Here is a 17,349-nt window from a genome sequence, read left to right as displayed (position 1 = left end):
TTCATTAAACGCACACTGTTCACCCGTGTTTTTGAAAATAAGCTGCTTTTGGAAGCTGCTATTTGCAGCTTCTGGTTAGCTTCAGGTTTTGGGCTTTTTTTCATCCCCAACTTTGAAATAAAGCTGTTTTTCAAAGTTTACCAAACACCAAAAATCTTCCTAGCTTTTTTTCATATCAGCTTTTTTTTTAATCACCTCAATCCCAAACTGCACCTAAGAGAAATGCTAAACCGTGAGAACTTTTTTTTTTTTTTTCCGGTCAAGTAAACTTTTATCACAACTAAAAACATACACATACACACAAACCCAAGGTCGAAACAAAACACATACACAATCAATACATGGGCCAAGAAAAACAAACAACAAAGGGCCAACCAATAGTTGAAGCCCAAAATGCACAAAAGGGATTACAGACTCCAGAAAGTTCTATAGCATTCACCGCCATTCTCGATCTGTCCAGTTCCTCGTCCAAAGCCAAGCATCCTCGTCCACAGCCAAGCATCGCCAGATCAATTTTAGCATCCCACCCCGATTAGTTTCCCGAGCACAGCCACAGAGAAAGGATAGTCAGCAACTTAATTGAACATGCCAACTATCAGGATGAAGTCCGTGCCAACCCACGAACAATACTACCGGTGAAGGCAGATAACAGGGAGAAGGTGGTGGTGTTAGAAACACCCTAGCCAGTGCAAACACTAGAGCTCTACACACGATCTCAACAGTATTCATGGCTAAAAATAGGAATATGGATGAACAAATATGAGGGATACCAACTGTATAAGTGGAATTGAATAGATCAGGAGAAAAAAAAAATGGGGGAATAAGCTGTAGAAGTACATAACAGAGAAGAGAAAGAAAGAAAGGGGGAAACAGCGACCGACCCCAGCCGAAACTAGGGCCAGCGCCACCTGATTTTCTTAAGTTTGTAAGCCTCACACTAAGGGGTGAGAAAGACTCTCACTTGGAGATAAAACTTCTTAAAATTATAATTTTGATAAACTGTGAGAACTTTCTCTAAAGAAAAACTCTTTATGGACTTTTACCACCTCATGTTTTGACATAATGTTTTATAATGTTGGCATGAGAATTAACGTTAAACCGTGAGGTGACAAAGACTCCATGAAGTGTCCCACTTTAAGAGTCTTTTTAGCATGTCTCATGACACCGAATGTGTTAAAAAAAATTAAACGCAAGTCAAATCATGGGTAACTAATTTTTGTTAATTACAAAACTCAATGAATTTTAGGTAATAAAAATAAATTAATCAGGATGACAATATATTTATTTGATACATATTAATAGAATCATGTTTATCAACCAAAAACCAATGAATTTACTGTTATACCCTTTTACACTAATTCAAAGAAAATATTTAAAAGATAAAAATTGGACAATTATATTAATTTCACACAAATAAATTTTTGCTTTTTTTGTTTTTTTACTAAACCTCACAGCGATGTCATCCTTTCAATATCTAAACTCCCTCTCACACACATTTGCACCATGTCTACTTTTTCCCCACTTTTCTAACTTCTCAAATCCACAAATTTTTTTTACACAAATTAAATTTAATTCTTTATAATATTTTAAATCACATTCATAATGTGTGTACTACAACTAGTTATGATTAAATAATCTTTAATTTAACTAATTTTTTTTACAAATACAATCTTTAATTCTATATAGTAGATATTAGTTAATAATCTCGACTAAGTGGGCTAGGTTGTTGCAAATGGCCATTTACCATAGTGGTGAAAATAAATTGAGCCCTCACATGACGGCGTGGGTTCAAAATCCATCGGTGACATAACTAACATTTAATCTAACAAAATCTATTGTTTAAGAAGAAAAAAAGTGGGCAGTAGGTTGTTTAATAAGGACAATAGTTACGATAGTACGAAGATGAGTTAATATTAGAATGTCAGCATCCAACCCAAAACAATTAGCAACTGGTGGAAATGCCTTTTTTTTTTTTCTTTCTATTTTAATACAATGATATAGTTACGTTAGGGTGCCTTAGTTTTGTTTTTAAGAATAAAATTAAAAAGTGGGTGCCACTTAGTATTAGATCGTAGTGGTATTCATCTTCACTTATAAGTGAGAGGAGAGGTCTTAGGTTTGATTCTCGTCAAAGGCAAATTTGAATCAAATTATTGCTAACTTATTATGAGGGTAAGCCCACTCCCTCCTCTTCAACGTAGATAATAAATTTCTTGTTCAAAAGAAAAAAAAAAGTGGCCCAAATCCCACATTTCCATTTCTTTCCACCTGTGGGTTTCTCCTATTTGTTTGCTTAATTTCAAACACAGAGGTTTTTTGGGCCAGGCCTGTTTCTATTTAACACAGGGTGCATGTGGACCACCATATGTACATGCCTTCCAAATTGCAATCAAGAACTGATATACTCAACAGCTTCTGTGACACCACAATGATACACTATCTTCTTCTATATAGTTGTCACCCACCATGTACAAAAGTTAAAACCTTCTCCAACCACTCAAGTATCATGCACAATTTGAAACCCCCAATCCAAGAGCCAGCAAAATTTGTTACGGTCTTGTAGCTCAATGATCATGATCATTTACATATGCACTACTGGAAGTTCTGTATTCGATTCTTTCCACCGCAATCAGCTAATTCTTGCATTTGCCACACACTAAAGTCCCATCGTGTCTCCCTCTGGGTTTGCCTTGTAGTGCTCCAATGTTGTTGTTCAATCTGGCAATCATGTCCTGCCCATCTCTAACGGTCCAACAGTTACCTGCAACTAATTGTGCTTTTAAATCTTTCAATTGCAATCAACAATTTCAGAGAATATCAGATTTTTATTTTTATTATCTTTGAGATATCTCTTCATGTTGTGTAAATTTTCTTTGAGATGTTTCTTTTGTGATTACTTGTAAATATCTCCTTGTGTAATGCTTCTTATAAATATTAGGGATTTTTAAACATTACAAGATTAAATAGGTTTTTAAATAATTATAACCCCATGAACGTCAAGATTTGATTGACAAGAAAAACTGAAAACAAATGAACTGCTACTAGTTATATCAAATAGGTTTTTATCATCACAAAATGTTACTGAAATTTAGGGTGGGGCATAATCCCACTGAATTGATCGAAACGAGCCGAACCAAATTGTTCTCACACACACACACACACACAAAAAGGACTTCCACCGCAGAATGAATAGATGGACACCTACACACTCAAAGAAAGAGACAAACAAAGTTAGACTAACATCGATGTGGTGTTAGGGAAAGAGCATCTGGTGCAAGTTAGAAAGGCTGTAGGAATATCCCTATGAGATTCATGAAATATGTTTCGAAGAATCTTGTCATGCTAAGAGACTGATAGACAAGCCCATTACACATTAGTCCATATTTTAGCTTTGTCACCTTTTCGAGTGTCAACCAACACGCCTTGACTTCGATGTGCACATGGATATCCGAGTCGGCATGTATCAGCGTTTCTCCTCATTTTGATCTAACAATTTCAATATCGGTTAATGTCGTCCTTGAAGTTTAATTGTGCACATCAATGTCATCCATCCATTTCAATTCCGTAAAGAAATTTGCATGCTCACGTGGCACACAGAAAAACATTCATGTGTGTATTATTCAACAACTTTGCTAAAAAAATACTTCGAAAAGTTTGACCTTTTTTTAAAATGTGTGCAGAAAATAGAAGTTCGTTTTCATACGACATTAATCGATGTTCAAACTAAGAGCGAGGGGAGGTAAATTCAAATGCATTTTGTGATTAAAAGTTTATGAAATCATTTCTTCAAATTACTCCATTCCCTTCTCCATAGAACCTAAGGAGTCTGCATGCAGTGGGAATCATAAAGTCACTGATTGGACGAGTTGTTTACTTTTCTGAGCACATGGCAACCATTGATAGGCCAAAACTATACGACTAAGCAGCTCTGCTAGATGTTAAACCCATCAACAATGAAATTTAATCTACTCACAACGTCCACTAGGGCTCGTTTGGTGTCTAAGATTATATTAGGACGGATAACCTACCATATTCAAGAGATATTGAAGGTGTGGCAGAATGGTTTTCTATATTTCCTGTCAAAACAATCATGTTATCGTTCAATGACATAAGAGAGGAGGCAGCATATGCAGTAATGATTTTGATGTACCAAATCTATGAACTGTCAAAATAAGTTGATCACAATCAGTTCTTTAACTGGGCCAAGCCACTCGGAATATAAATCTTACAACTCTCAAAACATTCTTCTCCGCTCTTGTCCATCTACAGGCAGATGTAAAACCACCACTACCGCTCACGAAGCCAACCGTGGCGCAAGGCAGCATGATCTTGTCGTTCTTGATAAAGCAATGGGGGCACAGCTACAATCCTAAAAATCTGAAACAAGTATCAGCAGATATTAGATCCTAAATGCAAACGGAAAGAAAAGAAACCCATCAAGTATTCTGTTGGCCAATGACTCTGCGAAGTTTACATTTAAAACTGACGCCTTGGCCTAGGTTCTGCTGCAGACACTCGGATAGATCTTCCATTCAAGTCCTGCGGAAAACAAAATTTATAAAACACAATATTGTACACGTAAATGGAAACAATATTGTTAAGAAGAGGTAATGATATACGTACAACTCCATCCAATGATTCAATGGCACTGTTCATTTCATCAGCAGTATCATAAGTTACAAAACCGAAACCCCTCGATCTGCCACTGTCCCTGTCAAAAACTACCTTGGCTTCCAAAACCTTTCCTTGCTCACTAAACAAGTTCTCAAGAGCCAAATTGTCAACACCCCATGCAAGGTTGCCCACGTAAAGGCGGTTGTTAGAGTCATAACCACCACCACCACCTCTGGGACCTCTGGCACCTCTGAAAGAGGAATCCTCAGTCCGAGGGGGAGGAGGTCCATAGTTTACCCTCAATGCCCTGCCGTCAAGTTCCTGCCAAATGCCATTAAGTCTTGCTTAGATACAATACAGACAGTTCTCATGGATGAAATACAACCGAATGACGGCAATACTCAGTAAAACCATTACGAAACTCAACCAATCACTACACCAAAAAATCCACATCAAGCTCCAAAACAACCATTTCAGAATGAAATAATTTTGACCAAATTTCAAACATCAATCAACGACATAGTTTTCACGATAATGTCATGAAACTCTTGCTCATAGTTATAAAAAATAAACAGGTACTCAAATGACTTCCAGACTCGGAACAATCGATGAATGTTAATTAATACAACTACGGATAACATACAAATTCACAAAATTTCACACTTTCGCATATATAAGAATATATCTGCAAATGGTCAGACTTAAATATGAAGACTTACATAGCCATTTAGCTGGCGAGCAGCAGATTCAGCTTCTTGAACACTGGACATAGTCACAAACCCAAATCCTCTGCTTCTTCCGGTCGTCTTGTCATATATCACCTGCAAGAAAACCTCCATATTTAACCCACAAAACACAAAACCAGCACCCACCCATTTCACTTTTCACCAAAATTTCATGTAAAAGTTACTAAATTTCGAGTGAAAACAAGGAACTACCTCGACCATCTCGACATTTCCAGCGCTTTCGAAGATTCCAGCGAGCTGAGCGCTATCGACGCTGAAGGGAAGGTTACCCACGAAGAGCTTGGGTTCAGGGGAGGCCTCTCCGTCGTCGCTGAGAACCTCCTCATCCTGCTCGAACTCGGACGAGACGGCGACGTTTCGGACGAACCGAGACGAAACGCTTTGAAACCCCTTCCCGGAGTTGAGAAACGAGGCCGAAATTGAAATGGGTTTACAGCCGAGCGCTAGGGCGGAGTAGAGCGGGATTGAGGCGGCTTTGGGGGTATAGAGGGCTAGGGTTTTGGGGGAGAGAGAAGGAAGAGCGAGGGCAGCTGTGGAGGCAGTCATGGTGGTTTTGCTCTGCTTCTGGTTTTGCCTCTTTACAGATAAGGTTGCAAAGAAGAAAGAGGATCTTAGAGAAGCTGGTGTGTTATGACCATTGCCCACTTTGCCCACTTGGTGCTAGATCATGGCCGTTGATTTCAGATAGTAGTTGCCAGCTGTTGAGGGAGATGTGAGATATTAGATGGGGAGGGCAGAGATGAGGATAAAAGAGGGCATAAGATATTTCTATTGCCTTGCCAATTAGCACTGTGGACTTGGAACTAGTTGGAAGTGTGGAGACCTCATTTGAAAGTCCAAGATGGGCTGGGCTCAATCCATTTTCTGCATAGATGGGCTCTGTTGGTTACCCAAGCTCAAATTTAAAACGCTAAGGGCACATGTCGACGGCTAGGGTTTTTTCTCTTGCCTTTTTTTGCCGCAGGGATTTTTTTTTTTGTTTTTTTTTTTTTTACATTACTTTTATTGCTTCTTTTAAAATACAAAAATAATAGGAAGAGTGCAGACGACGCTTTACCATAATAGTGGAAAACAATTATGTCCCTTGTGCGGGTTCAATTCTCACCGATTATTTTCTCCCCCGTAAGACCATCTTCAATCCATTCAATAAAGCTTAAAATATAAGCTTTAAAACCCCTCATTGGCACTGTTGACTTGGAACTAGTTGGAAGTGTGGAGACCATGTTTGAAGTCCAAGATGGATTCAATCCATTTTCTGTGTAGATGTGCTCCGTTGGTTACCCAAGCTGAACTCAAAACCTAAATTCATGTTTACTTAAAAGTTAAAATATAATAACCACTTAGTACTATGGTTTAGTGGTATTTTACTTGTAAGTAAAAGGTCTTAGGTTCAATTTTCGTTAAAGACGAATTTGAATCACATTATTGCTAGCCTATTGTGAGGCTAAGTCTATTATCTCTCCGGTGGATAATAACGCTTGTTCAAAAAAAAAGTTAGAATATAAAGAAATAATTTTCATATTATCAAAAAAAAAAAAAAAAAAACAAAGAATTGGTCCCAACAATTTGGGTCAGTTATATATAAAGCTAAACTCTATATTTTGAAGTTTGTTAGTTTGGTATAGTTAGTAGCACCTCTTCAGCACCGCCGCCGCCACCATCTCTGCCACCACCACATCCACCGTTTATGTTACTCTCACCAAACCATTATTATTACAAATACCTTTCACCACCATTACATCATGGTTGTCGCCACTCCTACCATCACTTACACCACTAGTGCCCTCCATTGCCACCACAGCATTGCCAGGCCACCCCAACCACTACTGCCACTACCACTACTGCCACTGGCACCAATCTTGCTACAACTACCATCCCCACCACAATCTCCGCCAAGAGCATGACTATCCCTAAACCCCATATGAGTTTTTATATATTTATTTGCTTCCTAGCCGTTCGTTTTTAACAAAAGAAGGAAAAACATTAGCAAACATGAATTTTATTTTATTTTTTTCATTTAAATGATGGTATCTGGCACATTTCCGACATTTTCTTCTTAAATGATTCTTCTCATACTAAACTATCATACGCATTCTCAAATCATTAAAATGCAAAAAAAAAAAATTACTCTTTTCATTTCTAATATATATTTTAAAATACCTTTTTTTACAAACGATAGGACAATCTATATTAAATTCATCTAAACTACTGAGAGGGCAAACAAATGCTCTTAATCAACTGAGCTACAAACTACTTGCAAAACGTTATAAATTTTTCGTATTCTAATATACTTTTCCAAAAATCATTTTGTAAAACGTTACCATACAAATTTTAGCCAATTGTCCAAGTATTAATTATAGAAACTGAATTTAAGTTTGTCGAATTTTCTTTTTTATGTTGTATTAATTGAGCAATCTATAAGTCTTTATGTAAGTATTTTCAAATCAATATTTTACTGCTTTTCTTTTTAGCAAAAGAAATTTCATCAAAAATGATAAGAAAACGTACATATAACAGACATGTTAAACGTTTCTCTTAGAATACTTAAGATACTATACATGTCGAAAGAACATCACAACCTTACAACTACTAACACATACAATACGATTCTTCAATTATGGAAGACACTTAGCCTAAACCCTAGTCATGAGGATTAAAACATTGCATGCTCAAGAATTATCGTAGAGGCTCCTTGAGAAAAAGACCGCACCAACAAACGTCGACGATTTTGCAATTGTTGGCAAAGAAGCCCTACTACGAGTCGCCCCCAACAAACATCTACAAAAACAAGAGAAAGAGTGCAGATGAAACTTTACTATAGTGGCGGAAAACAATCATGTCCTTGGTGCAGGTTCAATTCTCATCGATTCTCCTCACCTCCTAACAACTAACTATTTAACTCATATACATATATGTTATCGCTCTATAAAAAGAAATTAAATAGAAGAACCTCTAGATCAAAAGCAAGCTAATAAAAGAAAAATCAATTTGGTAAATAAAAACATATAGTTTCATTCATATCACTATACGGCATCTAATCATATAATGAATGATTTCGTCTTATACAACAAGGTGGTTTTAAAATCTAGTCACGACAAACAAAATATGGATTTTGCTTGTATCTACACATCTTAGGTTGATTGATATCAATCATACACTTTCAGTCAATTAATGGAAACAATTGCTAGTAAAACTCTTCTACTACTACAATTAGATGAGGGAAATAAACTTGGAATTTAAATAACAGTCAGAATTTTTAAATTGACATGCACCAATTCCCTTGTTTGGATTCATAAATATAGAAATTTAAAATTTTCCCGTGGAAAAAAGCTTGGAATTTGGGACCTCCAATTCCCAAGTTTAAATTTCATGTAGATAGGTGTTATTCCCCAATTTCTATAATTGAGAGTTTAAAAATAATAAATTCCGTATTCTCCATTGTTCTTTTAGGTTAACCAAACAAAAAAAATCACAAATTCTAGAAAATAAATTCCGTCATTTCAATTTCTGTCATTTTAAAATTCTTTAGTAATCTTAAATTTCTTCATACAAACATAGTGTTATGAAATTACTCCATTTTTTGAGTTTATCAAATTGTACTTCCCTCTAATGTGCCATTGTATACCACATCACTAAATAAATAGTAGAAATTAGATGGTTTTAGTTCAATAAATAATAAACCTAAAATGATTAAGAGAATATGGTAAAAGAACTAACCTATCGACGAAAACCAAATCTTCTCCTACTCTTTACTTCATTGTGGATCTTCTCCTTCAGCGAGCTTTTCTTTGTTTTTGTTTTTTGACAAACGAGGATCAATAGTGATCAAACTTACACCAAAGTGTATAAACATTATTGTTGTTTGCCACTGTAGTAAAGCCCTGCAAAGAACATTTCCCTTTAACTGGTATACATAACAATTTTCTGCGAAAACGAGATATATGAGGTGCTTAGGAGTGCTAATTAATATGCTTACCTTGGTTATCTTAGTTTCTGCTCCAAAGCTGACCAAAGTATAAAGGTTCGGTTTACTATGATTCTTGCCATAAACATCTTCAGCTCGTTGGACTTTACCCAAAGGCAAATCAACTGCTTCAAGCGACCAAAAACATGAAAATTCCATAGATCCGTTTCGGCTCTTAATTCCATAGATCCGTTTCAAAGGTCCTCTGTAGTTTCCATTTTCCTATTAAAGGACTGTATGTCAACTCCACTATGAGTTGGCCTAATTTTTTTTTTCTTTTTTTTTTTTTTAATACAGGTAAGGGTTTTTGTTCTTCACCAAATCAAGTGTTAATTCTTTCGTCTTATACGGGGTAATCACCTTTAGTGGAACACTTCGCATTCCTAAAAAATCATGTGTCCAATCTGTGAAATGAACATCAACACATCTTTTATAAGAGTTGTCAGATAGTAAACATGTTATGTTGTTAACTAGATCATAAATAAAATTGAAATTATATGCTTCAGTGCTCTTGAGTGAATATCGAGTCTAGTGTAACATGTCGGTCTGTCTGAACAAATCATAAATAAAGGCTAGGAACTTGTCTTCTTATAAATTCCTGCTTAGCGCACATACATAATCATATAAAAACAATATGAAATTATTGAAAATAGAATATGCATATGGTAAAAAAAAAAATCCTAGCCTCCAGAGAAAACCCAAAGCAAATGTCGTCGTAGGGGGAAGAAGGAGAAGCAATTTTGCTTTTCCTCCTCCCCTCCGCTCCCTCTTTTCACTTTTCTAATTTATTGTAGTGGATAATAGTCCCCCTTATAGTGACTAAGTCTTTATCTAAGCTAGCTAAGATTTGAGTTCTCTATCACTTATTTATTTTGTCATTTTTCAATCCCACTTATAGTAAACATGTTTGGTAGTGCGAGTTTGGCAAGAGATAGGATGATTTTTGTGGTGTGGGTTTTTTAGTTTATAATGCGGCTTTTGTTCGTGTTGAATTTACTCTTTTGGGCTTGTGTCTGTTGTTCAAGTCTTATGGTGGCATTGATGCATTTATTTTGATGCAACTGATAGTTTCGACGGTGGTTTTGTGCGTAGAGTTTATTGTATTGGTCATTATTTGTTTCTTTTGAAATTTCTCTTCGGATTCGGCATTGCTTGTATGCAAAGAGTGTTACCTTACCGGTTTAATTGGTGATTTTGTGCATAAAGTCTCTCATGAAGTAGATTTTGAAGTGATTGAATTCCTAGTTGCCAGGGTTGAAGTTTGTTTAGCTTTGGAGTTCTATTTGTGTTCTAGTGCTTGTCACATCAAAGGATCTTGATAACAACACTATGAAAGCTTAACAAAGAAGCCATGAAGTTTTAGAGAGAGAAGTCAAAGAAAGAGATCAATTGTATTACTTAACTAGATAAATTAGTTACAAAGGGATAGCTCAAAAACTATATATAGTTTGTAGGAAACTTAATGATTAAGCAACCTCCTAACTAACTAGACTCACAAGATTATGACACTTGTACAGTTGAGATTATGCCACCTGTCTATATAACATAATACCCCCTCAATCTTAACTAGGAAATCCCAATTTGAGATTGGAACAATGTTGTAAGAAGGAAGGACCATGACCCTTGGTTAATACATCAACAAAACTGATCATGCTTCGAGATGTAGGCAACCTTTAAGTCACCCTTTTGTGCTCTTTCACGGACAAAGTGAAAATCCTTATCCAAATGCTTGATCCTCGTATGGAATACTGGATTGGAGCATAAAGCCAAAGTGGATATATTATCACAATGTAAAATTGGAGGAGAAGGAATCACCACTTGTAAGTCTTTCAAGATAAACCAAATCTAAGCAACATCTGCTGCAGTATTAGCCAAAGCTTTGTACTCAACTTCAATAGAACTATGAGAAACGCTACTTTGCTTCTTAGACTACCATGACACTGGATTAGATCCCAAGAAAACAACATAGCCAATAGTGGACTTTTCGAGTATTAATGTCTAATGCCCAATCTGCATCACTATATGCAATCAAATCCATAGTTCCGGAAGTTGAATAAGTCAAGCCATACTCAATTGTACCTTGGAGATATCTCATTATTCTCTTTACCATAGCAAAATGTGAATCAGTAGGACGTGCCATGAACTGGCAAGCATAGTTGACAGCAAACGCGACATCAAGCTTAGTGAATGTAAGGTACTACAATGCACCAACCATGCTACAAAATTATGTTGGATCAGATATAGGTTTCTCCCTCATCTTTAAGAAGCTAAGTGTGAGGCTTACAAAGTGTTGGACAAGATTTGCATGATTCCATGGAAGCTTTCTTGATAAGATTCTTCACATACTTAAACTATGAAATAAACAAATCCTCATTTGGTTTATAGGTAATCTGAAACTCCAAGAAGTAAGTAAGCAATCCCATATCTTTCATATCAAATACAGTGCCTAAATTAGCAATAACATGTTGAACCAAATCAGAATTTGAACCGGTGAAGATTATATCATCAACATAGAGCAACAGAATAACAACATCATGATCCTGTGTCTTAAAAAATAAATTGGTATTCGATTCAGACATTACAAATCTCAAGTTAGGCAAATAAGTGGTAAATATAGGGTTCCATGCTTGAGGATCTTGTTTAAGTCCATAGAGTGATTTAACAAGCTTACAACCATAATCAGGATTACTAGAATCTTGAAAGCCCTGAGGTTGGTTTCATAAACACCTCTTCTTGTAAATCACCATGTAGAAAGGTGTTTTTAACATCCAACTGCTTAAATGACCACTTGTGTGCTACAGCAAGAGCAAGAATAACTCAAACTGTGTTATTCTTACAACAGGGCTAAAAGGGTCATCATAGTCTAAATCGTGCTCTTGACTATAACCTTGAGCAATCAAATGTGCTTTATTTCAAGAAATCTTACCATTTTGATCATTCTTAATTTTGTAAACCCACTTGCTACCTATAATGTTTCTATTAGTAGATGGAGGTACCAACTCCCAAGTGCTTTACTTTTGAAGGGCAGCATATTCTTCACTCATAACATCCCTCCAATGAAAATGTTGAACAACTTATTTAAAAAATTTGGCTCACAAGAATCAATAATAGTAAGCACAACAGTGTATCCCTAGAAAATAACATCATCATATAGCGGAGAATCACTAGCAATAGGAGTAGATATAGAAGCAACAAATGAACTATAATCTTTTCGAGAAATCACACCAGACTTAAGTCTAGTTTGCATGGGATGCATAGAAATAACAAGCTGTGAATTATGATCACCAGAGATAGGAGAGGTGTAACATCCCACATCATCCAAGGGAGTAGATCATGTAAGCCTTATATGTATATTCTCATCTCTACCTAGTACGAGGCCTTTTGGGAGCTCACTGGCTTCGGGTTCCATTGGAACTCCGAAGTAAAGCGAGTAGTGCGTGAGAGCAATCCCAAGATGGGTGACCCACTAGGAAGTTGCTTGTGAATTCCTAGAAACAAAACCGTGAGAGTGTGGTAGGGGCCCAAAGCGGACAATATCGTGCTACGGTGGAGTTAAGCCTGGGATGTAGTGGGGACCTGGGCCAAGATGTGACAATTTGGTATCAGAGACAATCCCTGGCCGGATGTGTGCCGACGAAGACGTCGGGCCCTAAGGGGGGAGGATTGTAACATCCCACATCGCTCAGGAGAGTGGATCCTGTAAGTCTTATATGTATATTCCCATCTCTACATAGTATGAGGCCTTTTGGGAGCTCACTGGCTTCAGGTTCCATTGGAACTTCGAAGTCAAGCGAGTAGCGCACGAGAACAATCCCAAGATGGGTGACCCACTAGGAAGTTACTTGTGAGTTCCTAGAAACAAGACCCTGAGGGCGTAGTTGAGGCCCAAAGCGGACAATATCGTGCTACGGTGGAGTCAAGCCCAGGATATGGTGAGGGCCTGGGTCAGGATGTGACAAAAGGCATCAGAAGAGTCAAGGTTTAAAATTACCTTAGGTTGGTTTGGATTGTGGACAGGCAATAAAGAATCCGACGAAGTTGAGAGATGAAGAGTTTGTTGTTGTGAGGTTTGTGTTGAAGCACTAATTCCATAATCTTGAACTACACAACTTGAATGCCATGAAGATAACTTATTAAAAGCATGATTATGTGATGACATTGACTCACTTGATAACTATATGTCTGAAACTTGTGCATTCAAATCTGTATTATTCCCACTCACTCATGAAGTACTGGTATTAGTACAAGATAGAGCCCTAGAAGTAGATGAGTAAGGCAACACAAAATGCACAATCACTGGATGGTTCTCGGATGAATAAGATGACTGTTGTAAAGATGATGTATTGGAAGTAACATGAAAGGGAAACATTGTTTCATCATGGATAACATGTCGAGACATGAATCTCCTTTTCTTAAACTGATGATAGTAGATTACACCTTTATACCCTAAAGCATACCCAAAAAATACACATTGATAAGTTCTTGGTTCTTATTTATTTGAGGCATAGGGTCTAAAGTAAGGATAGACAGCAGTACCAAAGACTTTCATAGAGCTCAACTCTAGATGAACACCAAAAATTATTAAAAAAAAAAAAATGTAGACTGCATGCCTAAGGTTTTGTAGGGCATCCTATTTATCAGAAAAATAGCATAAGAACAAGCATGAAACCAAAAGTTATGAGGTAATTGTGTAGCTGAAAGGAAGGTTTTGAGGTTTCTATAATATGCCTATGTTTCCTCTCAGCAATTTCATTTTGCTGAGGGGTATATGGACAAGAAACCAAGTGAATAATCTCATTTAAGTCTAAAAACTTCTTAAACATCAAAGTCTTGTATTCACCACCACCATCAGACTGAAAAAATTTCTCATTGGCTTGAAAATGGTTCTTAATAAAGGCATAAAACTGTTCAACACATAGAGAACACTTCAGACTTATAAGCCAAGGGAATTATCCAAGTAAACTTTGAGAAATTATCAATGAAACTCACATAGTATTTATATCCTTCAACAAAGACAACTGGTGATGATCCCCAAACATCATAACTTATCCTTTCAAATGGTTTTACTGATACATGTGTACTGGAAGTAGACAATTGCCTAGACATTTTCCCACTTAGACAATAGTTACACACATGTTTGTTAACATCTAATGTATATGAAACTTTGGAATGAGACAACATACTACGTAGAATTTCAATACTAGGGTGTCCTAGTCTTTGATGCCATAAAGAAGTTTTCATAACCTTCCCTAGAAAATCTTTAGGTGAATACTCTAACAACTTATTGTAGTTGAAAAACGGTGACTTTGGAATGTGATACAAACCCCCTTTACTCATTCCTCTCATTAGAATGGTCTTTGTTGCCTTGTCTCGCACCCAGAAACCAAATTCATTAAGGATTACAGAGCAATTATTATTTCTACAAAGTATATAGACAAATAATAAACTAGCAGCTAGATGTGGCACATGTAAAATAGTAAGGAGATGTAGATGTTTAGATAAAGTTTTAATAGAGGTTAACCAGTATTTTTCATTGGAAGACACTCTCCATTCCCCACTATAATATTTTGACCTCTCTCAAATGATGTAATCATACTCAAGTCAGTCATATCTCCTATCATGTGGTGGGTTGCACCAGTGTCCATTATCCAAGCTTGGTGTGTACTGAAATCAGAAGAAGAGTTGGCAATCATAGTAGTGATAGATGGAGGTGGATTTGCACCTTGAAAAGCATAGTTGTTACTGTGGAAGCAATTCAATGCAGTGTGGCATCTTTTACCACAAATTTGACACTAAGGAATATTATAAGTAGTTGCATATGGTTGTTCATTGTTGTAATAACAGTTTGGGGTTGTATGACCTCTTTTACTAAAAATCTAGCATTCTAGTATGATGGTAGATTTTTGCCTTGAATTCCCATTCCAATTAGTCTAAGATGAACCTCTATTGGAATGAAATTCCAGTAGATCCCGAAAAACCTCTACTTTTTTTGTTTCCTCCGTTAAACCTTAGTCTAGAATTGTACCTAGGACCATCGAAACCACCATTAAAACCTCCAGAATTCCTGTTAGAATTGGACTAATTATTTCCCCCCTCCATTGTTGCCATTGCTTTGATTGAAATTATTGCTATTAGACATCTAAAATTGACCTTTAAATCCAGTACCACCATTAAATTGCACACCATTTTGATTAGAAGACTCCCCTTGATAAAACTGTCCATTTACTCCAATATTCGAAGACACTCCTTGATAAAATTGTCTATTGCCCCTGCATTGGAAAATTCTCCCTGACAATACAAGTCAAACATCAAACATGGAGTAGAACTAAGGATGGGCAACAGTTATGGCGGGCGGGTAACCGCGGCTATTTACCCATAACCATTTATGCTCATACCCGCATAACCGTTTACCCGTTGGGTAATTGCCTAAACAGTTATACGCATACCCATAACCATTTATAAACGGTTAACCATACCCATAACCACATATCCATTTAACCGTAACCGTTTAATACCCGTTTACCTATTTACCCTTTTTAACCCGTTTATCTTTTTTCTTTTCTTTTTTTACCATTACCCCTTTTTCACCCGTCTACATGTTTTTTAACAACTTGAAAATTTTAAAAAAAAAATTGTCATAATTTTTTTTTTAACAATTAAACACCGTTATAGGTACATTCATCATACATTTCCGTATTTTAATTTTTTAAGTCCTTTTACATTTCCAATAATTGAAATAATAGTTTACAAACGATATTTTTAACTATTACCAATGAAGGTAAATATAATATTTGCTAGGAATTATTGGGTTACAAAAATTGTTTAGAAGACATTTTTTTCAAAGCATTTTTGTCAATTTCACGGTTACCCGCAAGGAATTTAAATTAATTTGGCGAATTCCTTATTGATAAGAATCATATTCCTATAGCAGTGTTATTGAGAGAAGGACCGATGAAATTCCTTGCTAATTTATTGGGTGCTAAGTATTATTCGATCGAGAATATAGTTTGTGTTAATTTTACATATATAAAATAAATGGGTAAACGGTTACCCATTTATAACCGCGGTTATACCCATAACCGTTTATTTATCTAAACGGTTACCTATAACCGTAACCGTTTAATTTAAATGGGCGGGTAACCGTGGTTACCCATAACCAATGGGTATTTGCCCATCCCTAAGTAGAACTCTGTGAGTCTTCAACAGTCTTCTCAACACTAAGCAGTTGTGCATGAAATTCCTTTAGAGTGATAGGAGACTCTCTTGCGACAATCACTGTGCGATCATGTTGTATTTAGCAGGTAGACCCGCTAGTGTAACAACAATGAGATTATTATCAGAGATAGTTTCTCTTGTAGCAAGTAATGGATCCTTCAAATGTTTGAGCTTAAGAAGATACTTCTCGATAGTGTTTGCTCCCTTCTTGATTGTATGCAACTCGGTCTTCAGATGATTGATCCGAGCACGAGAGACAATTGCATATCGATCACATAAATTTGTCCAAGCTTCATGATCTTTCTTACTGTCACATCCCGGCCCGGGGCGGATCTGTCACATCCCGGCCCGGGACGGATCATTTCCCGGGCCCGCTCCACCACCGTAGCACGATATTGTCCGCTTTGGGCTCCGACCACGCCCACAGGGTTTTGTTTTTGGGAACTCACGAGCAACTTCCCAGTGGGTCACCCATCATGGGATTGCTCTAGCCCCCTTCTCGCTTAACTTCGGAGTTCCTACGGAACTCGAAGCTAGTGAGCTCCCAAAAGGCCTCGTACTAGGTAGGGATGAGAATATACATATAAGGATCACTCCCCTGGGCGATGTGGGATGTCACACTTACTCCCAATAATATACTTAATAACTTCATCTCCCAAAGTAGCAATCAAGAGACTAATCAAAGCTTTATCAATTTTGGTCCACGCACAACAAGCATCAATAATTTCCTTTGTAATCCCATGCTCCAAAGTTAACACATACTTAGGAGGACACACATTCGTACCGTCAAAGTACTCAAATAGATTATAG

General features: G+C 36.8%; 1 protein-coding gene across 1 annotated transcript; it reads right to left on the bottom strand.

The window, feature by feature from the left end:
* Positions 1 to 4,128: 4,128 nt before the first annotated feature.
* LOC137721675 (29 kDa ribonucleoprotein A, chloroplastic) lies at positions 4,129 to 6,079 on the bottom strand. Its single transcript, XM_068460700.2, has 5 exons — positions 5,553 to 6,079; positions 5,334 to 5,435; positions 4,624 to 4,935; positions 4,475 to 4,539; positions 4,129 to 4,377 (listed from the first exon to the last, which is right to left on the bottom strand). Exons 1-4 carry the CDS (start codon positions 5,904 to 5,906, stop codon positions 4,477 to 4,479), a joined length of 831 nt encoding a protein of 276 aa, XP_068316801.1. The 5' UTR covers positions 5,907 to 6,079; the 3' UTR covers positions 4,129 to 4,377; positions 4,475 to 4,476.
* Positions 6,080 to 17,349: the final 11,270 nt, after the last annotated feature.

This window comes from Pyrus communis, chromosome 4, assembly GCF_041283825.1.
Source record: "Pyrus communis isolate YQ-2024b chromosome 4, ASM4128382v1, whole genome shotgun sequence".
In the NCBI taxonomy this organism is placed as follows: Eukaryota; Viridiplantae; Streptophyta; class Magnoliopsida; order Rosales; family Rosaceae; genus Pyrus; species Pyrus communis.
The sequence above is the reverse complement of the archived record's forward strand: the minus strand, read 5'-3'. Positions and strand labels throughout refer to the sequence as shown.

Excerpts from the sequence above, each read along its gene's own strand:
- LOC137721675 (XM_068460700.2), bottom strand. The coding sequence starts at position 5,906 with ATGACTGCCTCCACAGCTGCCCTCGCTCTTCCTTCTCTCTCCCCCAAA. Across the intron at positions 5,436-5,552 it reads GAAATGTCGAGATGGTCGAG|GTGATATATGACAAGACGAC; the intron begins GTAGTTCCTTGT and ends GTTTTCTTGCAG. Across the intron at positions 4,540-4,623 it reads TTGAATCATTGGATGGAGTT|GACTTGAATGGAAGATCTAT; the intron begins GTACGTATATCA and ends TGTTTTCCGCAG.